Source organism: Cherax quadricarinatus, chromosome 81, assembly GCF_038502225.1.
Source record: "Cherax quadricarinatus isolate ZL_2023a chromosome 81, ASM3850222v1, whole genome shotgun sequence".
In the NCBI taxonomy this organism is placed as follows: Eukaryota; Metazoa; Arthropoda; class Malacostraca; order Decapoda; family Parastacidae; genus Cherax; species Cherax quadricarinatus.
This window is the reverse complement of record NC_091372.1, coordinates 6,630,296-6,655,103: the sequence shown is the minus strand read 5'-3', so window position 1 is coordinate 6,655,103 and position 24,808 is coordinate 6,630,296. Positions and strand designations below refer to the sequence as shown.

Genomic DNA, 24,808 nt, shown 5'->3' with positions numbered 1-24,808 from the left:
CCCCTACTCTGTTTTTAACTGACAAATCCATTCGTTCCCTAGGCATTCTTAACTTGTTTAACTCCAAATTTTGTTCTTATTTTCATTAAAATTTCTTGAGAGTGCCTCTCGCGCTCTATTAACCGCTCTCCTTTTGCACTCTCTCACCACTCTTTTCACCTTTCTTTTACTCTCCATATACTCTACTCTTCTTATAACACTTCTGCTTTGTAAAAACCTCTCATAAGCTAACTTTTTCTCTTTTATCACACCCTTTACTTCATCATTCCACAAATCACTCCTCTTTCCTCCTGCACCCACCCTCCTATAACCACAGACTTCTGCCCCACATTCTAATATTGCATTTTTAAAACTATTCCAACCCTCTTCAACCCCCCCCCTCCACTCCTCATACTTGCACCAGCCCACCTTTATGCCAATAGTTACTTATATTTCACCCGAACTTCCTCCTCCCTTAGTTTATACACTTTCACCTCCCTCTTACTTGTTGTTGCCATTTTCCTCTTATCCCATCTACCTCTTATTCTAACTGTAGCTACAACTAGATAATGATCCGATATATAAGTTGCCCCTCTATAAACGTGTACATCCTGGAGCCTACCCATCAACCTTTTATCCACCAATGCATAATCTAACAAACTACTTTCATTACGTGCTATATCATACCTTGTATATTTATCCTCTTTTTCGTAAAATATGTATTACTTATTACCAAACCTCTTTCTACACATAGCTCAATTAAAGGCTCCCCATTTTCATTTACCCCTGGCACCCCAAATTTACCTACTATTCCCTCCACAACATTTTTATCCACTTTAGCATTAAAATCCCCAACCACAAGTACTCTCACACTTGGTTCAAAACTCCAAGCATTCACTCAATATTTCCCAAAATCTCTCTCCTCTACACTTCTCTCTTCCCCAGGTGCATACACGCTTACTATAACCCACTTCTCACATCCAACCTTTATTTTACTCCACATAATCCTTGAATTAATACGTTTATAGTCCCTCTTTTCCTGCCATAGCTTATCCTTCAACTCCTTCTTCAGCTCTAACTCTATTTGAAACCCCTGACCTAATCCCATTTACTTCTCTCCACTGAAATTCACCCACCCCCTTCAGCTTTGTTTCACTTAAAGCCAGGACATCCAGCTTCTTCTCATTCATAACATCCACAATCATCTCTTTCTTATCATTCGCACAACATCCACGCACATTCAGACTTCCCACTTTGACAATTTTCTTCTTATTCTTTTTAGTAATTATTACAGGAAAAGGGGTTACTAGCCCATTGTTCCCGGCATCTTAGTCGACTTTTACAACACGCATGGCTTACGGAGGAAAGATTCCTATTCCACTTCCCCATGGATATAAAAGGAAAAGTAATAAGAACAAGAACTAAGATAAAATCAAAGAAAACTCAGATGAGTGTGTATAAATAAACGTGTACATGTATGTTTAGTGTGACCTAAGTGTAAGTAGAAGTAGCAAGACGTACATGTAATCTTGCATATTTATGAGACAGACAAAAGACATCAGCAATCCTACCATCATGTAAAACAATTACAGACTTTCGTTTTACACTCACTTGGCAGGACGGTAGTATCTCCCTGGGTGGTTGCTGTCTACCAACCTATATTTTATATATATATATATATATATATATATATATATATATATATATATATATATATATATATATATATATATATATATATATATATATATATATATATATATATATCAATGAAATCACGAAACAAGTGATTTTGAATTAATAAAACTGCTGCTTGGCCAGAGCTCGATCTTGCATTCCCATGCCCAACCCCGTGTGAAATGAACCAAGTACGCATCACTATCTATTGGATAGAGTGATGTGTACTTTGTTCCGTTCACACGGGGCTGAGCATGGGAACACAGGATCGAGTCCTGGTCAAGCTGTAGTTCTGTGTGTGTGTGTGTGTGTGTGTGTGTGTGTGTACTCACCTATTTGTGGTTGCAGGGGTCGATTCACAGCTCCTGGCCCCGCCTCTTCGCTGATTGCTACTAGGTCCTCTCTCTCCCTGCCCCATGAGCTCTATCATACCTCGCCTTAAAACTATGTATGGTTCCCGCCTCCACTACGTCACTTTCTAGGCTATTCCACGGCCTGACTACTCTATGACTGAAGAAATACTTCCTAACATCCTTTGATTCATCTGAGTCTTCAACTTCCAATTGTGACCTCTTGTGTCTGTGTCCCTTCTCTGGAACATCCCGTCTTTGTCCACCTTGTCTATTCCGCGCAGTATTTTATATGTCGTTATCATGTCTCCCCTGACCCTCCTGTCCTCCAGTGTCGTCAGGCCGATTTCCCTCAACCTTTCTTCGTAGGACAATCCCCGTAGCTCTGGGACTAGTCTTGTTGCAAACCTTTGCACTTTCTCTAATTTCTTGACGTGCTTGACTAGGTGTGGATTCCAAACTGGTGCTGCATACTCCAGTATGGGCCTGACATAAATGGTATACAGAGTCTTAAACAAATCCTTACTGAGGTATCGGAACGCTATCCGTAGGTTTGCCAGGCGCCCGTATGCTGCAGCAGTTATCTGATTGATGTGCGCCTCAGGAGATATGCTCGGTGTTATACTCACCCCCAGGTCTTTTTCCTTGAGTGAGGTTTGAGTGTGTGTGTGTGTGTGTGTGTGTGTGTGTGTGTGTGTGTGTGTGTGTGTGTGTGTGTGTGTGTGTGTGTGTGTGTGTGTGTGTATTTTTTTTCAACAAGTCGGCCGTCTCCCACCGAGGCAGGGTGACCCAAAAAAAAAGAAAATCCCCAAAAAGAAAATACTTTCATCATTCAACACTTTCACCACACTCGCACATAATCACTGTTTTTGCAGAGGTGCTCAGAATACAACAGTTTAGAAGCATACACATATAAAGATACACAACATATCCCTCCACACTGCCAATATCCCAAGCCCCTCCTTTAAAGTGCAGGCATTGTACTTCCCATTTCCAGGACTCAAGTCCGACTATATGAAAATAACCGGTTTCCCTGAATCCCTTCACTAAATATTACCCTGCTCACACTCCAACAGATCGTCAGGTCCCAAGTACCATTCGTCTCCATTCACTCCTATCTAACACGCTCACGCACGCTTGCTGGAAGTCCAAGCCCCTTGCCCACAAAACCTCCTTTACCCCCTCTCTCCAACCCTTTCAGAATATGCAGAACAACCACTGTGAAAGAATAGAGAAATTCCAATAGCTTTCGTGACTACTCACATAATGTGAGTAGTCACGAAAGTGCTACAGCAGCTAGTAATGGTACATTCTCATCACTACCATTAATAAATAATTGTAATACCATTTATATTGGTTTAGAATTATCCTCAGTAATATTTCTTTTGATTTGATTATAGATATACGAGAAAGTGGCGGCAAAGTGAATAAGTGCTATCGGCTGGCGAGGAGAAAACCTCGCACTGATATATTGTTAGTTAACAAATGGTTAATAAGTGGTTTACCAAGGGGTGAAGAGGTTCACTAGCATCCCTGGTCTACCGAAGGAGGGGGAGGGTATGGTAAGTGGATTCCGTGGAGTGCTGAGGGGTGATGAGTAGAAATATCACACCACCTCTGGGTGTATGAGTTGGAGGTAAGGAGTGGGGATCCCTTATTTTTACATCTACTTCATCGTTACCGCTACTCTTTATATTCTATCATCATCCTCAAACATAATGTCCCCGGGAAAAAACACGTTAAGGAACATCTTCCACGTATTCCTTCGTGTTCTAACACGGTACCGTGTCGAGCGTTTCCTTGCACTCTTTAGTTAATGTAATCTGAAAGCAGGGAGAGGGGGGGGGAGTAAGGAAGCTGTCAGTCAGTCAGTCAGTCAGTCAGTCAGTCAGTCAGTCAGTCAGTCAGTCAGTCAGTCAGTCAGTCAGTCAGTCAGTCAGTCAGTCTGTCAGTCAGCCAGCCAGTCAGCCAGCCAGTCAGCCAGTCAGCCAGTCAGCCAGTCAGCCAGTCAGTCAGTCAGTCAGGCAGTCAGGCAGCCAGCCAAGCAGGCAGCCTGCCTCCAGCTCTATCAGCATCCCGTGCAAGGCATGGTAAAGAACATCAACCCTTAATCAACTCAGCTATTGTTGACGTGGGTGTAGTTGTGAGGAGAGGGCCGCAGCAACAACGAGGCGTGGAGAGTAACCTGCTAGCCTCGAGTGTGTCGTCCAGGTACACTCGCACATTATCTTATCACAAACCGCCACCCAAGACAACATACACGTAGCCGGCCCAAGGTAATGAGTGGCGGCATGGTAGGGAGTGGAAGGTGAATTGGGAGGATATGGCGAAATGGGAGGAAAAAATGGGAATAAAGTAGGTTATGGAATGGGAAGGAATGGTGAAGGTTGAAGGGATTGATGAAATGGAAGGGGGGGGGGGAGACGTGTTGGAAAGGGGGAGATGGCGGTGGTGATATGATGGGAGGGAAAGCGATAAACTGGAAGGGAGAGTCATGTAGTAAGAGGGGGGGATGGGGGGTAAAGAGTGATGTTGTATACAGGAGGGAAACTGGTAAGAGTGTGTGGTGGTGATAGTCTGAACATTAAAATGGTATGAAATACCGACAGGTTGTTAGGTAAGACACATATGCAACAGTTAGGTATCTTTATTATGAAACGTTTCGCCTACACAGTAGGCTTCTTCAGTCAAGTACAGAAAAGTTGATAGAAGCAGAAGATACTTGAAGACGATGTAATTGTTAGTGTGAACATGAGTTAATTCAGGCAGCTGGTGACGTGTACTTAGCTCTGTGAAGACCTGTTTGTGTGCTCTCTGTGAATCTGAACCAGGATGCCCTCTCTTGAGCAGCTTTACCAGCAGCTGAGAGAAGAACTCAGAGTTGCTAAACTGGAGATACGGCGATTAACGGAGGAGAACAAGAGGATTCGTAGTAATCCACCTGTTGTGAGTCCCCAGGTTAAGAGGGGAGCTTGGTCAGTGGCCGGGCAACATGGAACCAAGCTGAAGATTAAGAAAACGGTTGGAGAGGCAGAAACAACGAGAAACCAGAAGACTGCCGTGGAAACTTCCAACTCATTCTCGGTGCTACCTGACGAATGTGAGTGTTCTACTGGGAATGCCACAACGAGCACCAAGGAAGCATTGGCAGACGTGAGTGAGACATCCCTAGAAACCCCAACGAAGACCATCGAGAACGTCATGACGAATTCTACAAGTGGTGTAATGCTACCTGGCGAATGTGAGTCGACTACTCGGAGCATCACTACGGACGACGCCAAGGAAGGTAAAAACATTGTTGTTGTTGGGGATAGCCAGATTAGGTACATGGATAGGGCATTCTGTTTGAAGGACAGGACTAGGAGGCAGAGAGTATGTTTTCCTGGGGCTGGGATGAAGGATATTGTTAGCCGTCTGGATGACATCATGAGAGGTAATGGGAGCAATCCTATTATCTGTCTCAGTGCTGGAGGCAACGATGTTGGCAGACGTAGGAGTGAGGACCTGATTAGCAGGTATAGGTCAGCAATAGAGATAATTAGGAAGAAGGGTGGGAAACCTGTCATATGTGGCATTTTGCCAAGGAGAGGAGTTGGAAATGAATGGTTGTCCAGAGCAATTGGTGTCAATTGCTGGCTGGACAAATACTGTAAGGAAAATGCGGTAACATTCATTGACAAATGGGACCTCTTCTATGGCAGAAATGACATGTATGCCAGGGATGGGGTTCACTTGTCTAGGTGTGGGGTGGGAGCACTGGCCAACGCAGTGGAGGGAGCTGTTAGGTCTTTAAACTAGGAATAGTTAGTGGTATGGGTTTTGGCGGGAAAACTGTGAAGTCGCAGGGTAGTAACATGAGTACTAGGAGAACTAGTAATAGGCAAAATGAGGAGGATATTGGAAAGCCAGTGGCACTAATTGACAATGACAGTAATAGGTTTAGTGGAATAACAGAAAGGAGCAGGAAGGGTAAAGAGATAGGAGGGTCATTAAATATTTATTACACAAATAGTCGCAGTGCTAGGAATAAGATGGACGAGTTGAGACTAGTTGCCAGTGCAGGTAACATAGATGTATTTGCCATTACTGAGACGTGGTTTAATTCAAAAAGTCGGGACATGCCTGCAGAATGTCACATTCAGGGTTTTAAATTGTTCCAAGTAGATAGAAGTATCGGGAAGGGAGGTGGGGTGGCATTGTATGTCCGAGATCGCTTGAACTGTTGCATAAAAACGGGTATTAAGTCTGAAGTAACACATACAGAGTCTGTTTGGATAGAATTTTCAGAGGGACATGAAAAATTAATTTTAGGTGTGATATACCGTCCCCCAAATTTAGATAGGGACCAGGGGAGACTACTATGGGAGGAAATTGTTAGGGCCACAAGGCACGATAATGTAGTAATTCTAGGAGACTTTAACTTTAGTCATATTGATTGGAATTTCTTGACTGGGAATTTAGAATCATACGATTTCTTAGAAGTAGTTCAGGATTGTTTTTTGAAGCAGTTTGTGACAGAACCTACAAGGGGTAATAACCTGCTTGACTTAGTTCTGGCAAACAATGAATCCCTTGTTAATAATTTAGAAGTTTCAGAGGAACTGGGTGCTAGCGACCACAAATCAATTACATGCAGAATTGAATGGAAGTATGATAGTAGGGATAACTCAGTAACAGTCCCAGATTTTCGCTTAGCAGATTACGATGGGCTTAGAGAACACTTATCATCTGTTGACTGGGGTAACGAAGAGAGCTATCAATATGACAGTTTTCTGAACACAATACATGCTGCTCAAAGAACGTTTATCCCTTATAAGGAAATAAGATCAAATAGAAATGACCCAAAATGGATGAATAATAGGCTGAAATATCTACTAGGGCATAAGAAAGGAATTTATAGGCGTATCAAAAGAGGCGAGGGTCATCTTATGAATCAGTATATTGACATTAAGAGGGACATTAAAAAGGGGATAAGAAAAGCTAAAAGGGACTATGAAATTAAAGTTGCTAGGGATTCTAAAACTAACCCAAAAAGTTTTTTCCAGGTCTATAGAACAAAAGTCAGAGATAAGATAGGTCCCCTTAAAAATAACTATGGGCATCTTACTGACAAAGAGAATGAAATGTGCTCGATTTTAAATAATTATTTTCTCTCGGTTTTTACACAGGAAGACACTAATAATATTCCGGTAATTAATTTTTATAGTGGATCAGAAGAAGATAAATTATGTAACATCACAGTCACTAGTGAAATGGTTGTGAAGCAGATAGACAGACTGAAGCAAAATAAGTCACCGGGTCCTGATGAGGTTTTTTCAAGGGTTCTAAAGGAATGCAAAATGGAAGTCTGTGAACCATTAACTAATATTTTTAATTTATCTCTTCAAACAGGTGCAGTGTCTGATATGTGGAAGATGGCTAATGTAATTCCTATTTTTAAAACAGGGGACAAGTCGTTACCGTCAAATTACCGCCCAATAAGCCTGACCTCAATTGTAGGCAAATTACTAGAGTCAATTATAGCTGAGATTATAAGAAGCCATCTCGATAAGCATAGCTTGATTAATGATACTCAGCATGGATTCACAAGAGGCCGGTCTTGTCTAACTAATTTATTAACTTTCTTCAGTAAAGCTTTTGAGGCTGTTGACCACGATAAAGAATTTGATATTATTTACTTAGATTTTAGTAAGGCATTTGATAGAGTTCCGCACCAAAGACTGTTGAAGAAAGTAGCAGCTCATGGCATTGGGGGAAGGGTGCTCTCGTGGATCGAATCATGGCTCACAGACAGGAAGCAAAGAGTGTCCATAAATGGGGTTAAATCCGAGTGGGGATCAGTAACAAGTGGCGTTCCACAGGGATCAGTCTTGGGCCCGTTGTTGTTTATAATATATATCAATGATCTTGATGAAGGAATTACTAGTGATATGAGCAAATTCGCCGATGACACGAAGATAGGTAGGATAATTGATTCAAACGTAGATGTTAGGGAACTTCAGGAGGATTTAGACAAACTCTACTCTTGGTCAGAAAAGTGGCAGATGCAGTTCAATGTAGATAAATGCAAGGTTCTGAAGCTCGGGAGTGTCCATAACCCTAGCACTTATAAGTTAAATAATGTAGAACTTAACCATACAGATTGCGAAAAGGACTTGGGGGTTATGGTAAGCAGTAACCTTAAACCAAGACAGCAATGCCTAAGCGTACGTAATAAGGCAAATAGATTACTGGGATTTATATCAAGAAGTGTAAGCAACAGAAGTCCAGAGGTCATACTGCAGCTTTATACATCATTAGTAAGGCCTCACCTAGATTATGCAGCTCAATTCTGGTCTCCATATTACAGAATGGACATAAATTCGTTAGAAAACATTCAGCATAGGATGACTAAATTAATACATAGCATTAGAAATCTTCCTTATGAAGAAAGATTGAAGACTCTTAAGTTACATTCACTTGTTAGACGAAGAATGAGGGGAGACCTGATCGAAGTGTATAAGTGGAAGATAGGTATTAATAAAGGGGATATTAACAAGGTCTTGAGGATATCTCTCCAAGAGAGAACCCGCAGTAATGGATTTAAATTAGATAAGTTTAGATTTAGAAAGGACATAGGAAAGTATTGGTTTGGAAATAGGGTAGTTGATGAGTGGAACAGTCTACCTAGTTGGGTTATTGAGGCTAGGACTTTGGGTAGTTTCAAATTTAGGTTGGATAAATACATGAGTAGGATGGGTTGGATTTGAGTGGGACTTGCACATCAGAGCTTATTTCTTGGGTAGCATTGAAAATTGGGTAGGTCAAATGTTTGTTAGTGGGATGAATTGTAAAGGACCTGCCTAGTATGGGCCAACAGGCCTGCTGCAGTGTTCCTCCTTTCTTATGTTCTTATGTTCTTAAAAGAATATTTTAATCCCTATGACATGGTCTCGTATGGGTCAGGAGGTCTGCTGCAGTGTTCCTCAATTCTTATATATATATATACTTCGTTATCCTACATAACAAACCTACTTGTATATTCTATGCAAGACCTTCTCAAATTCAATCTTTCTTTAACTTTCTCCACCTAATTCTCTATGTTCCCTATATATGTACTCATCTTGTCAGTATTATATACTATTCATAAGAACATAAGAACATAAGAATGTAGGAACACTGCAGAAGGCCTACTGGCCCATACGAGGCAGGTCCTTATCAAAACGACATCTACCTAAAGCTACTCAAGAAACAACTCCCGCACCCCCCAACACCAATCAAACCCAGCCCCTCCCGCTCATATATTTGTCCAGTCCCTTCTTAAAGCTACCCAAGGTCCTAGCCTCTATCACCCCACTGGGAAGACTGTTCCACGCATCTACAACTCTGTTAGAAAACCAGTACTTACCTATGTCCTTTCTAAATCTAAATTTATCCAACTTAAATCCATTATTCCTGGTTCTTACCTGGTTCGACACCCTCAGTACTTTATTAATGTCTCCCTTGTTTATGCCCGTCATCCACTTATACACTTCAATGATATCTCCCCTCATTCTACGCTTCTCCAGAGAGTGGAGATTTAAGGCTTTAAGTCTATCTTCATACGGGAGGTTCCTTACACAGTAAATCATTTTAGTCATTCTTCTCTGTATGTTCTCCAATGAGTCTATGTCCATCCTGTAGTAAGGGGACCAAAACTGAGCAGCATAATCTAAATGAGGCCTCACTAGTGATGTATAGAGCTGTAAAATAACTTTTGGACTTCTGTTACTTATACTTCTTGAGATAAATCCAAGTAATCTGTTGGCCTTGTTGCGCACACTGAGGCACTGCTGTCTTGGCTTTAGATTTCTGCTTACCATGACTCCCAAGTCTTTTTCACATTCTGTATGACCAAGCTCTACTTCACCTAGATTATAGCTTCGAGGGTTATTTTCATTACCAAGGGCAAGTACCTTACACTTATCCACATTAAACTTCATCTGCCATTTCTCAGACCAAGACATTAATTTGTTCAAATCGTCCTGGAGTTCATTGATATCCTCTTCAGAGTGAATTATACGGCCTATCTTTGTATCATCAGCAAACTTACTCATGTCACTAGTAATCCCTTCATCAAGGTCATTAATGTAAATTATGAACAAGAGAGGGCCCAAAACTGATCCTTGTGGAACGCCACTAGTGACCAATCCCCATTCAGATTTCACTCCATTAATGGTAACTCTCTGCTTTCTATTGGTAAGCCATGCCTCAATCCATGCTAGAACTTTACCTCCTATACCATGAGCTGCCACTTTTCTTAAGAGTCTCTTGTGAGGTACTCTGTCGAAGGCTTTACTAAAATCCAAATAAACAATATCATATTCCTTATCACTGTCAACTGCCTCAAATGTTCTATTGAAGAACGTCAGTAAGTTTGTCAGGCAAGAACGACCTCTCGTGAATCCATGCTGGGATTCATTTATCAAGTTATGCTCTTCAAGGTGACTCCTGATAATGTCAGCTATAATTGATTCTAATAACTTGCCCACTATAGATGTCAGGCTTATTGGACGGTGGAAATAAATGGTATAAAATACCGACACAATGGCAATATAAACACAAATGCAGTATAATGTGATCCTTTATTGACTACGTTTCGCCCACACAGTGGGCTTTTTCAAGTCACAAACAGAACTACCTGGGGTGGAAGGAACGCGAGTATTTATAGTCCGGCTGAGGTCAGGTGAAGAATGCTGCATCTGATGATGTACCGAGTTGGGTTGTAGAGTCTAAAAACTTGGGTAGCTTGGAAAGGAGACTGGACAAGTTTGTGAGCAGACCTTCTACAGTGTTCTTATGTGGGATAGCGATGAAGAAGTTTCTTGGCAAGTGGTTCAGCTATGTTATAGAAGCCACTATTCTGGTTGAAGTTGTCGGATATAGAAATAAGTGATGATTCCAGGATTCTTCGGTATTGGGTGTTGTCTTCTGTGGCGATAAGTCTCGAGTTTCTGTAGTTTATCAAGTGGTTGTGTGAATTACGGTGTTGTACGCAGGCATTCCTTGTGTCGTCAGACCTGCTTGCGTATTGGTGTTCTGAAATACGTGTTTGGAGGTCCCATTACACCGTAATTCACACAACCACTTGATAAACTACAGAAACTCAAGACTTATCGCCACAGAAGACAACACCCAATACCGAAGAATCCTGGAATCATCACTTATTTCTATATCCGACAACTTCAACCAGAATAGTGGCTTCTATAACATAGCTGAACCACTTGCCAAGAAACTTCTTCATCGCTATCCCACATAAGAACACTGTAGAAGGTCTGCTCACAAACTTGTCCAGTCTCCTTTCCAAGCTACCCAAGTTTTTAGACTCTACAACCCAACTCGGTACATCATCAGATGCAGCATTCTTCACCTGACCTCAGCCGGACTATAAATACTCGCGTTCCTTCCACCCCAGGTAGTTCTGTTTGTGACTTGAAAAAGCCCACTGTGTGGGCGAAACGTAGTCAATAAAGGATCACATTATACTGCATTTGTGTTTATATTGCCATTGAATATAGGAACCACATTAGCCATCTTCCACATCTCTGGCACAACACTGGTAAGGATGGACGCATTGAATACACTCGTTAATGGCTGACTAAGTTCCATCTTGCATTCCTTAAGTACCCTTGAAAACAGCTCATCGGGTCCCGGGAACTTATTTTGTTTCAGTTTGTCTATCTGTTTAATAACCATGTCCCTCGTGACAGTAATATTAGTTAACTTAAATTCATCAGGAACTAAATAATTGTTAATTACTGGAATCTCATTTACATCTTCCTGTGTAAAAACTGACAAAAAATAGTCATTAAATAAGGAACACATTTCCAGTTCATTATCCGTCAGCTGTCCATTCCCAGATTTCAGAGGTCCTACTTTTTCCTTCACCTTCGTCCTATACACTTGAAAGAACCCCTTTGGATTAGTCTTTGATTCATTAGCAACTCTAATTTCATAGTCACGTTTAGCCTTTCTAATCGCCTTTTTTACTTCTCTTTTAAGCTGAACATATTGGTCAGTAAGGTTAACCTCTCCTCTTCTGATGCGCCTATAAATTCCCCTTTTCTCCCCTAATAGATGCTTTAGCCTCCTGTTAACCCATTTGGGATCGTTATTATTAGACCTAATTTCTCTCTGGGGAATGTATATACTCTGGGCACTGTGTACATTATTAAGAAAACAATCATAAAAGCAGATCCCTTCATATTCATAAGTATGATTATCGTCAATGAAATCATTAGCTAGATAACCCCAATCAAGATTAGACAGATGTTCCCTAAGTCCATTATAATCGGCAGAGCGAAAATCGGGGATTTTTACTGTATTATCATTATTCTTGCATTCCCAATTAATGCTAAAGGTGATGGATTTGTGATCACTTGCGCCAAGCTCTTCAGTGATCTCCAGATTATTCACGAGTGTTTCCTTATTTGACAAGACTAGGTCTAGCAAATTATTACCCCTGGTAGGTTCAGTTACACTCTGTTTCAGAAAACAGTCCTGAACTGTTTCCATGAAGTCACTGGACTCTAGATTACCTGTCAAAGAATTCCAGTCAATTTGGCTAAAGTTAAAGTCCCCTACTATGACTACGTTACTGTGTCCAGAAGCCCTAACAATTTCGTCCCAAAGAAGTCTCCCTCTATCGTGATCCAAGCCTGGAGGTCGGTATATTGGAAATAAATGGTATAAAATACCGACACAATAGCAATATAAACACAAATGCAGTATAATGTGATCCTTTATTGACTACGTTTCGCCCACACAGTGGGCTTTTTCAAGTCACAAACAGAACTCTGTTTGTGACTTGAAAAAGCCCACTGTGTGGGCGAAACGTAGTCAATAAAGGATCACATTATACTGCATTTGTGTTTATATTGCCAGGTCGGTATATTACACCTAGAATTAGTTTTTCTTGACCCTCCACGAACTCTACCCAAACAGACTCTGTTACTGCTCCATCTATTTTTATACCTTTTTTTATGCAACAATTAATATTTTCTCGAACATACAATGCAACTCCTCCCCCCTTCCCATTACATCTATCCACATTGAATAACTTAAATCCCTGAATATTACACTCAGCAGTCATATCCCGACTCTTTAAATCATACCACGTTTCAGTTAATGCAATAATATCAAAGTTCCCAGCACATGCTACCAAACGTAGTTCATTAATTTTATTTCTTGCACTTCGACTGTTAGCATAAAATACCATCATATGTTTTTTCTTCTGCACATTTTTCCTATTCATCTTTGTTTTTACACAATTTCTGAAATTATCATTACCCAGAGTTACTCCATGACAGTTACTATTAAGATTCTTAATATCACAGCATAAGTCAATATATCCATATTCATTATTAATCATTTCAAAACCCATACCTCTAACTAATCCTAGTTTAAAGTCCTAACAACCCCCTCAACTGAGTTAGCAAGAAAACCCACACCTGCCCTGGATAAGTGAACCCCATCCCTGGCATACATGTCATTTCGGCCATAGAAGTTGTCCCAGTTGTCAATGAATGGTACTGCATTATCCTTACAGTGTTTATCCAGCCAACAATTAATACCAATTGCTCTGGACAACCATTCATTACCAACACCTCTTCTTGGCAAAATGCCACATATAACAGGGCGCCCCCCCTTCTTCCTAATCATGTCTATAGCTGTCCTGAACTTTCTAACTAAATCCTCACTTCTACGCTTGCCTACATCATTGCCTCCAGCACTGAGGCAAATAATAGGATTGATCCCATTACCGTTCATGATGTTGTCAAGCCGGCTAACAATGTCCTCCATCCCAGCCCCAGGAAAGCATACCCTTTGTCTCCTACTCCTGTCCTTCAAGCAGAATGCCCTATCCATGTATCTAACCTGGCTATCCCCAACAACAACAATATTCTTACCTTCCTTGTTGTCGTTCGTCGTGACGATCCCAGTAGTAGACTCACATTCGTCGGGTAGCACCGAGAATGCGTTGGAGGTTTCCACGGGAGTTTCCACAGCAGTCTCTTTCTTCTTCATCGTTTCTGGCTTTCCATTCGTCTTCTTGATCGTCAACTTCGTCGTCCCCTGCTGTCCAACCACTGACCACGATCCCTTCTTGACCTGAGGACTCGAAACAGGAGGACTACTACGAATCCTCTTGTTTTCCTCGGTCAATCGCCGTATCTCCATCTTCGCTGCCCTCAATTCTTCCTTAAGTTGCTGGTAAAGTTGCTCGATGGAGGGCATCTTGGTTCAGTCCACGAGAGCAAACAAGACACTTCTTCACAGAGTTAAGTACAGGTCAGCACTCAAGAGCACACAAACATGTCTTCACTGAGCTAAGTACACGTCACCACTCTCTGCTCAGGTAGATCTGTTATTTTACAGCTCTATACATCACTAGTGAGGCCTCATTTAGATTATGCTGCTCAGTTTTGGTCTCCTTACTACAGGATGGACATAGACTCACTAGAGAACATACAGAGAAGAATGACTAAAATGATTTACTGTGTAAGGAACCTCCCGTATGAAGATAGACTTAAAGCCTTAAATCTCCACTCTCTGGAGAGGCGTAGAATGAGGGGAGATATCATTGAAGTGTATAAGTGGATGACGGGCATAAACAAGGGAGACATTAATAAAGTACTGAGGGTGTCGAACCAGGTAAGAACCAGGAATAATGGATTTAAGTTGGATAAATTTAGATTTAGAAAGGACATAGGTAAGTACTGGTTTTCTAACAGAGTTGTAGATGCGTGGAACAGTCTTCCCAGGGGGGTGATAGAGGCTAGGACCTTGTGTAGCTTTAAGAAGAGACTGGACAAATATATGAGTGGGAGGGGCTGGGTTTGATTGGTGTCATTGGGTACGGGAGTTATTTCTTGGGTGGCTTTAGGTAGAGATCATTTTGATAAGGACCTGCCTCGTATGGGCCAGTAGGCCTTCTGCAGTGTTCCTACATTCTTATGTTCTTATGTTCTTATTTGATAAAGTCCACTGTGTGGGTAAATCGTGGTCAATAAAGGATCACATTATACTGCATTTGTGTCTATTTTTCCATATACACCTCACGATGCATACATGGTACACGGACGGGGATTTCAACTCATTGACAAACGGGTGATGGTAATTACATAAGAACATAAGGAGCACTGCAACAGGCCTATTGGCCCATGCTAGTCAGGTCCAACTCACACTCATGTATTGTTCAACCTATCTTTAAAACTACAGAACGTTTTAGGGTCAATGACGGTACTCGGGAGTTTCTTCCACTCATTCACAATTCTATTACCAAACCAGTGCTTTCCTTATATCCTTTCTAAATCTAAATTTTTCCAACTTGAAACTATTACTGCAAGTCCTGTCTTGGTTAGATACTTTTAGCACGTTATTTACATCCCCCTTTATTTATTTCTGTTTTCCATTTATATACCTGAATCATATCCCCCCTAATTTTACGCTTTTCTAGAGAGTGAATATTCAAGGCCCTCAGTCTATCCTAGTAGGATAGACTGAGGATCAACTTTGTCATCCTTCTTTGTACGTTCCCCAGCACATTTATATCAGTTCTGTAAAAAGGTGACCAGAATTGTGCAGCATACTCTGAATATGGTCTAACAAACGATAAATAGAGTTCAGGACTTCTGTTGTTTATACTTCTTGATACGAAGCCAATAATTCTATTCGCTTTATTCCTAACACCTACGTACTGTTGTCTAATTTTAGAATACTGCTAACCAGAAATCACCTCACGATGAGTACATGCTACACGGACAGGGATTTCAACTCACTGAGAGACGGGTAATGGAAATGCTAAACCTGTGGGAGCCATAGAACGCCTGGGAACAATAGGCAATCGATTTTTGATACCATGATGATGACAGCAGCTCCAATTCCGTGGATCTAGAGCCCTTCACCAGTATCAGTGCACCCCTATGATAGGGCCACCACATTGAGAGACTACAACACTGGGCATAGTTAATGACAGAGCGATAACTAAAACCAGTTTTCAGTGTGTGAGAGAGAGCGAGAGAGAGAAAAGAGAGAGAGCAACCAAGCAATTATTGCAACACAGACACTGACGGGTAAATGAGTGCGTAGTTTCCAACACAAACAATGACCAGTAAACTTCAAGCGTGTAGTTTCCAACCTTTGAAGCCACGATCATATCTCCCCACTGCTAGGCATTACCCTCTCTAGTTTATGCAAATTGTCTACTAGAGGTTAACTATGTTAAATCTTCGTCAGGGTTAAAATAACCCAACCTAACATAACCCAGAATAACTAATATTTTAGTCTCTGCTTAGATCATGCAGAAACCGAAGCATTGCAAAACGCTGGAAAATAAACTTGCTAGAAGAATAATCGTAGCACTAAACATAATACGGAACTTAAGGAAGAATATAAGTGTCAGAAGAAGAGAATAAAGGCAAGTTGGCAGTGATGAGAACGATGGTATACCTTTGAAGAGTTTCGAGAGTTTATCTACTTTCTGAGCCCGGCCATGGGCCAGAAGAAAATACCATAAAGGTCTGCCATGAAAATTAGGGCGATTTCACTACACTCTTCAACAAACTTAACCCAACATCAAATTCACAGGAAAAGAGAAAAATATACTCTACTTTTTCCAGTCAACAAGCAGGACTAACGCGTAGAATTCAGTGCAGTGAAAACTGGGTGTGTAATAGACTGCAGAGTTCTAGTTTTAACAGCCAAAACAACAGTACAAGAAGTGTGTTAGGTAAGACACATATGCAACAGTTAGACAACTTTTTTCCGAAACGTTTCGCCTACACAGTAGGCTTCTTCAGTCGAATACAGAAAGTAGGCAGGAACAGTAGAGATGTGAAGACGATGTAATCAGTCCATCACCCTTAAAGTCGTAGAATTTGAGGTTGTCAGTCCCTCGGCCTGGAGAAGTACAGTTCCATAGTCAGGAACTATCTGAAGATCAAGCGACAGTGCGGAGACTTAAATACTGTGTAGGCGAAACGTTTCGGAAAAAAGTTGTCTAACTGTTGCATATGTGTCTTACCTAACAACCTGTCGGTATTGTATACCATTTTGATGTTCATTCAGTACAAGAAGTGTTGGATGACTTAACGTGTTTCGGTCCTATACCATTATCAAGTTGGTTTCTCATTTGTTATATTATTATTATAATCAAAAAGAAGCGCTAAACTTACAAGGGTCATACAGCGCCGCCCTTATATGTCATAACTACGATAATGAAACTGATTATTACTCTTGGAATGTTTTCCAGCATTATACACCCTCGGGGGACGCAAGGGGGGGGGATGCATCGATGCCAAAATGTTTCTTAATACGAGGAAATGGACTAATCTTTCCCTTTTCTAGGATCAAACCTCATACCTCCCATTCCCTCAACGGATTTACCGCTTTCCCATAAAATAAAATATGCTAATAATAATAATAATAATAATAATAATAATAATTTAGTTGCATGACTACGCATATAAATTGTTAAGAGTTTTCAAAGTGATGTTGAAAGATTTTTCTGTTATGGAAATTGTGACGAAGAGTGTCTGGGTGTGGTGGTTCAGCACACCCTGAGGTGGTGTCTTATCACTGAAGTATCTCCATCTCTCACAATTCTCTCCTCAGCTTTTTCAACCCAGTCTCATTTTACTGTCAGTTTTTCACGTGCTAAACGTTAATTTCTTAATACTACATTGTAATTTGTCCTTATATTTATAATATTGTATTCATATATTTTAATACCAACGTCTTTCTCTTAAACAGAAAAATATTAATAATTCAAATACCATGTTTTTTTTTTTTTAAATAGTGGACGGTTAAGCCAGTGGAAGGTCTCGGGCAGATGATCAAAAGTTCCAGTGGCGGGTCAGGAAACTCTTGTCCTGTTTCCTGACGAATTTTATCTAAAATAACCTTGACCAGAAAGTGAACCAGCTACGGCTCTGGTAAAGTATTCATTCAGCTCACAACCAAAGGCCCTGGGTTCAGTCCCGAGCAGAGCAAGATCTATGTGTCAGTTTACTAACCCTAGCTGCTGCTGTTCACCTATCAGTAAATAGACAGATAGTAGTTAATCGACTGTTGTTAGTCAGATTAGTTAATGCAACGGATAATTACACAAAAGTGAGCAGTAGTTTACATGTTATGAGCTGTTATCCTACCTAACCTCGTTTCAAAACTTCAGCTCTATTTGAAATATATTACAACCTTCTAGATGCTTCTCACAACAGTCGAGTAACATCCCAGGTACCTTTCTACTACTGGATGAACATGGGCAGCCGGTGGAAGCTATGCGCGCGCAAAATGCCCAATGTTAAGCCTAGGCAACAGTATACATGGTTTGCTGCAGAGCTAACAATTTTATTTTCCATGGAAATCGATAATGGGTGTAGAAGCCCAACTGCTGGAGTCATTCGTAATAACCTAAGACATTTAATGCCACTGCCTGAACTCTTCTCCCCATTAACCAACATATTCCTTTACTGAATTCGGAAAACGATATTATAAATCAATTTATTTAGAATGATTATATCGCTGGTGAAGCGCTAACCCATAGGAGGGTCTTGTAGTTGCTTCCTGGGGTCATCGCTCCCGCGGACTGCTCCCAGACCAGGCCATCTGGTTGCTGCCCTGATCGATTTGACTGTTGGCGCTCCCCGCAGTCCAACGTATGCATCACAGCCCAGTTGACAGGAACTTTAAAGTTCTCTCTTTAAGACAGCTAGGGGTTTGTTGGTAATTCCCCTTATAGTAGGAGGTAATAAGGGTAAGGAGCCTCGTCAACAGGGTAAGGTGCATGGAGCCTCGTCAATAGGGTAAGGTGCATGGAGCCTCGTCAATAGGGTAAGGTGTATGGAGCCTCGTCAATAGGGTAAGGTGTATGGAGCCTCGTCAATAGGGTAAGGTGTATGGAGCCTCGTCAATAGGGTAAGGTGTATGAGCCTCGTCAATAGGGTAAGGTGTAAAAAGCCTCGTCACAAAAAAGTAACATGTCATTGTACTTTCCTCTCACATTAGCATAATAATAATCCATACCGTCTTGTCATGGCACAACAGAAGGGTCAAGTGGAGTATTTACACATGCAGTCAGTGTGTTGGGGCAGAATGTCCTCTACTGCCATATCAAGGACAAAGTCACTAGCCCAGCCGGGCGACCTCGGCTACAATGCTCTCACAAGAATCTCGTACAAAAAACACTAGGTTACGAGAACGCAATTGCATATTCATCCTTCAAGGCTAGTGTGGCTATTATACTATTCATGGACGAAGAGTTATACATGTAGGGGTCATACAGTATGCTAGATAAATGATGTTTGTGCCTGCATGATGACATGCATGTCTTAAAAAGTTAGTCAACAATACTGGTATAGTGCCAACAAGATGAGAATGAGACACACATGTAACACCTGGGTATCTTTATTTGAAGACGCATCGCCAACCAGTTACTTTATCAATTCAATACAAAAGTAATGTGAAGCTGAAAATGAAAATAGGAAGATGAAGTAATCAGTCCCATGTAGAGCTAAACGCAAAGGCACTAGAAGATGAGGCAATGTGTCCCTCAGCCTGAGCCGGTATTCAGTACCTTAGTAATGATAACTAGGGTACTAATACCGGCTTCCAGGCCAAATGTCTTCAAATAATGATACCAGGTGTTGCATATATGTCTAAGTCTCAAAGTTAATCAAGGTTAGGTCTACCTGGAGGGTATTCCGGGTCTGACAAGTAGTCATATATTTAAGCCTTACCCCCTTAGTAAGGGAGCCTTGTTAAGTCGTGAGATTTCCCTAAAATACACAAATGTGTCACTTCGCTGGGTTGAACCTAGGTGAACCTAAACCCTCAGCTGGAAAGGTTATCAGGTTTTGCCGCCAAACCGGCTGCTAACTTTACTGCGCACCACCAGCCCTTCAAGGACGGCGTCTTGACGATGAAAGGTTCTTGATCCAAGGAATTTGAGCTATCCTTCCGGCTCAAACTTGATTGTCCCCTTCGCCAAGTGCTAAATGACTTAGCGCTTCCCCATGAATATAATACGTACTGTGCACCTCAAAACACAGTAAAGAGTTGTACAAGAGCCTATGAATGAAGAAGCATACGAAGTATCTATAAAGTGGTTAACTAGAGTACGTCTAAGTAGGAATTACAAGCATCTCTGGGGTACTTGTTCAATATTTCTACTATTTTATTTTCGCTAATGATATACCTTGACATAATATAAATAGGTTATTGTATTATCTCTACATTCCTCACCCCTCAAGGAAGGTTCCTTGATGTTGGTGAGGGGCTCTTGATTTAGGGAATTGGATCTGTGCTCCAGTTCCCCGAATTAAGCCTGAATGCCTTCCACATATCCCCCCCCCCCAGGCGCTGTATAATCCTCCGGGTTTAGCGCTTCCCCCTTGATTATAATAATAATAATCTACATTCCTCAATAAGTGGACACTACTGAAGCACACAGTGCCCAAGAAAGTGATCATAAGTCGGACTGTATGCTTCACTGTTACTCTGATCATCGTCTGTGTATGACATTAATGATGAAACGCGAAACTCGCAAGGGTCACACAACACCTGAGGCCTGAGAAACAATCTGGTATAATCCGAAGGGAAGAATGACTACTGCATTTGTCAGTGTTTATGTAGTAATTTGCATGTTCGAGCAGAGGAGAGGTAAGATAGGGCCAATTCCTTGGATCATGAGCCCCCCCCTCACTGGCATCAAGACACCCTTTCAAAGTACATTTTCTTTGACCTAATTCAGTTTTATCATCTGCGCATAATTCAGTGCACGATAGCATCCTTAATAATCACACATTATTTCCTTTCTAATGTTTATCTACCAATACCTGGCTTCGTCACTACCAATACCTGGCTTCGTCACTGAGTACATTATTATTCGTCATTAAGCAAATCGAATGTATTTAATTTTGGCATAAAATCGTCAATGATCTTGATGTCAACTTCAGTCGTAAGGGTCAAGATACGAAATAAACTGAGGCTAATTAGCATTACAAGTAACTTAACCCAATCCAAATAGACATATTTAGGTCGTGATTCAACTGCAATGTGTAATAGTGTAGATCGTCCAAAAATGAAAGTCATATGACGAGGAGGGATTGGTGTGTGCGTGGGGTGAGGATAGTGTAGGGTTAGGGTAGAAGCAGGTGCCCCAGCAACAGCAAGTGGTAGCACCACCATCCACGTGCTGGTCACATGGTGAGCACATGACGCCACATAAGCCCCGCCCATCACATACTTGCTTCCCCCAACCCCCTCTGGGCGGGAATTTGAACACAATGGTTACACAAGTTAATTTTCGTTCAAAAAATGATGAACAACTTTTTATGTCTTACAGTGCTAACTGGAGTTTTGTATTCGCAACACGTTCAGCTTTAAGAAAGTTAGCAGGCATTCCAAAAATATAAGTATATCCATAGATTATATAATCAGGTGTAATCAACATCATGTTTAGTCGCAACGTACCCAATGAGAGGGTAACCCCTTTTCAGAATGATCCGGTTCTGGCCATCCCCCCCCCAATCCCTCCCTGCGCCATACTGGCCGGTCAAGCCCCGCCTCGCGCCGACCCCGCCTCCCAGGGTATATATACTACTCCGCGCACTAACGACGAATTTTATCGAATGTGCCGCCGACAAGTTTGGATACATGATAAAGTTTGTTGTTTGTGTGTGGTGTGAGGGTGGGCCTCGGCCTGCCATCCGCCAGTTGCAGGCACTGCTGCTGCTGTCACCGTCGTCTGGGGGAGAAGCAGCTGTCTACATACTCATCATCTTTCCCCCACAGGCCCTTCATACCACTCCTACATCGTCGGTACCTGCCGTGGCCTCGCCAGGTTCCTGACGGTGGAGCAGCTGCTTCTACCCCTCACTTACAGCCATTTTCAGGGCAGGTTAGCCAAGCTGTGGGCGCTGCCTGATGAATGCGGATCTAAGGAGACTACAGAGACCAGCTCACCAGTGATAATAAAAAAAAAATTAGGAATGTACTACTGGGGAAGCTGTGTGCCAGGGTGTGAGTGCTGACCACCTGTGCATCTCAGCAAGTGTCTAAACTGACTAGTGAGATAGTGCAGGTTAATACTAGGTATACTTGTATTACTGGTAAATGCCTGAGTGACTGCTGAATCACCATGCGCATGTATGTTCAAGTGCATCATGTGTGATAGAGCATGTATGAACTTAAGAATTAACGTGTATATGCATCCGTGCATGCAATTATGTTCTAGGGTATGCATAAATATACTCGCTAAAAGAGTGAATGTGGTGGCTGCTGCTCGTTAGTATTTGCTGGTACAAAGCAATTCATGGTACTTACCTTAGGGATGACGAACTGGTTGCTGTCATGGTGTGAAACTGCCTGCTGCTGCTGTGTGCTGAGGTCATGTTGACTGTGACTCCGGATGAAAGAACGTGGAGCCTGATGATGCTGTTGCAGTCGAGGCGAAGTGGGTGACTGTTGTTGCAACTGCTGTTGGGGAGGCGTATGAGACTGCTGTTGGGGTGGAGTGTGAGGCTGCTGGAGTTGCTGCAACAGTGGAGGCGTTGGAGGCTTCTGTAGTTGTGGTGGCGTGGGTGGCTGCTGCAGGTGAATTGGCTGCTGGGGTTGAGATGACAGGAGGTTGGACCTCACCAGAGAGTCTTGGTAGGAGACATTAGGCGGTGACTGAGAAGGAAGAGCCACCACTTGCTGGTTTGATTGCTGTTGTATTTGTTGTTGCTGTTCCTGTTGAATAGGTATCTGGGTAGTCCTGTAGATTGGTAATTGCTGTTGTGTGATGGACTTGTGAGATGGTGAGTTAGTTGGGGATGTGGGTTCTAGGAAGGCTGTGGAGGCGGTGACCCTGGCGGTGTACTGAAGGGGGGTGCTGAGCGGGGAGGTGGGTGGCGGCAGCTCAGGAGTTTCACCAACCTCGGGAAGGAAGTCTTCCTCTGGTACAGTCGCTAGCCCTCGCCCCGCCAGCATTTCTGCAAAAGTACACATGTTACCCTTCTGTCAACTCTTCTACTTATTATGAATATTTTATGTATACAAATATTAAACATGTACGTCTGGGCTTTGCTCACACAATACCTCATTCACATATACAAAACATTATCATGTAGACGCCTATCATACATACACCTGGGTTTTCTCACATCTATTCATAAAAAAAAATACTGTTGCTCTCCCCCCTTTTTCCCGATTGTCGGTTGTAATCGTTTAATCATCACATAACATCACTTTTTCAATGGTACAAATTCCAAGTTTCTGATACTGTCTTCATAAATAATTTAATACCGCTTGTGAGGCCAGTTTAAGGGTGGCCGCACACTGCGGGTGCCCTATCATACTCCTGCTTATATATATTACATGTTTAAACACTAAACTATCCCTATATATATAGCCTATTGAAACCTAGTTAACATGGACTGTAAAATGATAAATTAATAGAATGTCTTATTATTGTTCTGTATAACAGTATGCCAGTTGGTTGTCTATATTAATCGGAGGGAACACATCCTTCTACAAGCACAACTATCATAAACTAAATTTAACTATCTTCTAGTATGACATTCTTGTTTAACCACGGTGGTTTATAGCCAAAAATATAACTTAATATATGAATAGGTTATATATACTGTAAATAGTGCAATGAAGCTATTCCCTCAAGAGAGGTTTCTTGATAATTGAGGGCTTCTGATCCAAGGAACTGAACGTATCCTCCCTTTCCTTGGATCGAACCTAATTTCCTACCATTCCCTAACCCTGTATGACCTCTACATGTTTAGCACTTCCACTTAAATATGGTAATATAATAGTAATAATAATAGTTACTGATAATCTGAACCTTCAAGAGGGTGCTTTGGTGCTGAAGATCTCTTGATCCAAGGAATCAGAGCTACCCTCCCATTACTCGGATCAAACCTGATTACCTCCCATTCCCCAGACTGTGCATCACCCTTTTGTACTTAGCGATAATAATAAAAATAATAATAATAGTAATAATAATTGCTAACCTTAGTGTGTCTACAACGCCCACACCGATGACACCACAAATTGCCCTCATACATTGTGCTGAATATAGCATTTGAAACAAATGACTGGCTTTAGTCTCCATGGGATAGTATTAAGAGACTCGATCATCCTCAAGTCTGCAGGCAGTTAGCCTAGTTTAGTTGATTTTTTCGCCACGACCCAGTGATTTAAATATACCCCAGTTATTATACAAAAAACAGGCTTTAATTTAAAACAAACAATATTTTTATTCTTGGTTCTATAGCTCAATTTTGATGAAGGGCTTAATTTGTTTACTAGAAAGTGTACCGGTTAATGTTATATTTTTTGTTCAGCCATGGGTAAAAGTATATTAACACGTAGTACCAGGCTGGATTAAATATATTAAAGCACTAGCTACAGCTAATGACTGGCAAGATTTGCAAGGTCTTAACCCGTACCGAGCCATTTCGCAGCTGTGTATATAACCGATGATATACCGACACTTGAAAATATGTACCAGTAATATCTATTTGGGCTACCCTAAGAACAGTGCTCAATACCAGTTTGGTGTAGGCTATGATAGTACTAGGTATGGTATGCCAGAACAAGCACTAGCCGGCAAATAAGCTATTCGTGCTGAGTTCTATCGTGATAAATTTTGAGTAATGGGGGTAATGAGCAGCAAGCAGCAATGTGAAGCTGTCTCGGGTGAGGAAGAGTCGGGTATGAAGGCTCCTGGCCGTGACCGGGGTCACTCGTGGGACAACAGAGTTACTCTGAGAGTAGCTCCGTCCTCC

General features: G+C 41.6%; 1 protein-coding gene across 3 annotated transcripts in view; it reads right to left on the bottom strand.

Annotated features, from left to right (window-relative positions):
• Positions 1-24,808, bottom strand: part of Mondo (MLX interacting protein mondo) — a 357,772-nt gene that overhangs the window by 45,610 nt on the left and 287,354 nt on the right. For all 3 annotated transcript variants that reach the window (XM_070102299.1, XM_070102301.1, XM_070102300.1), the window contains one exon: positions 22,350-22,999. In XM_070102299.1, the coding sequence (XP_069958400.1) occupies positions 22,350-22,999 (650 nt within the window). The remainder of the gene's footprint in view (positions 1-22,349; positions 23,000-24,808) is intronic.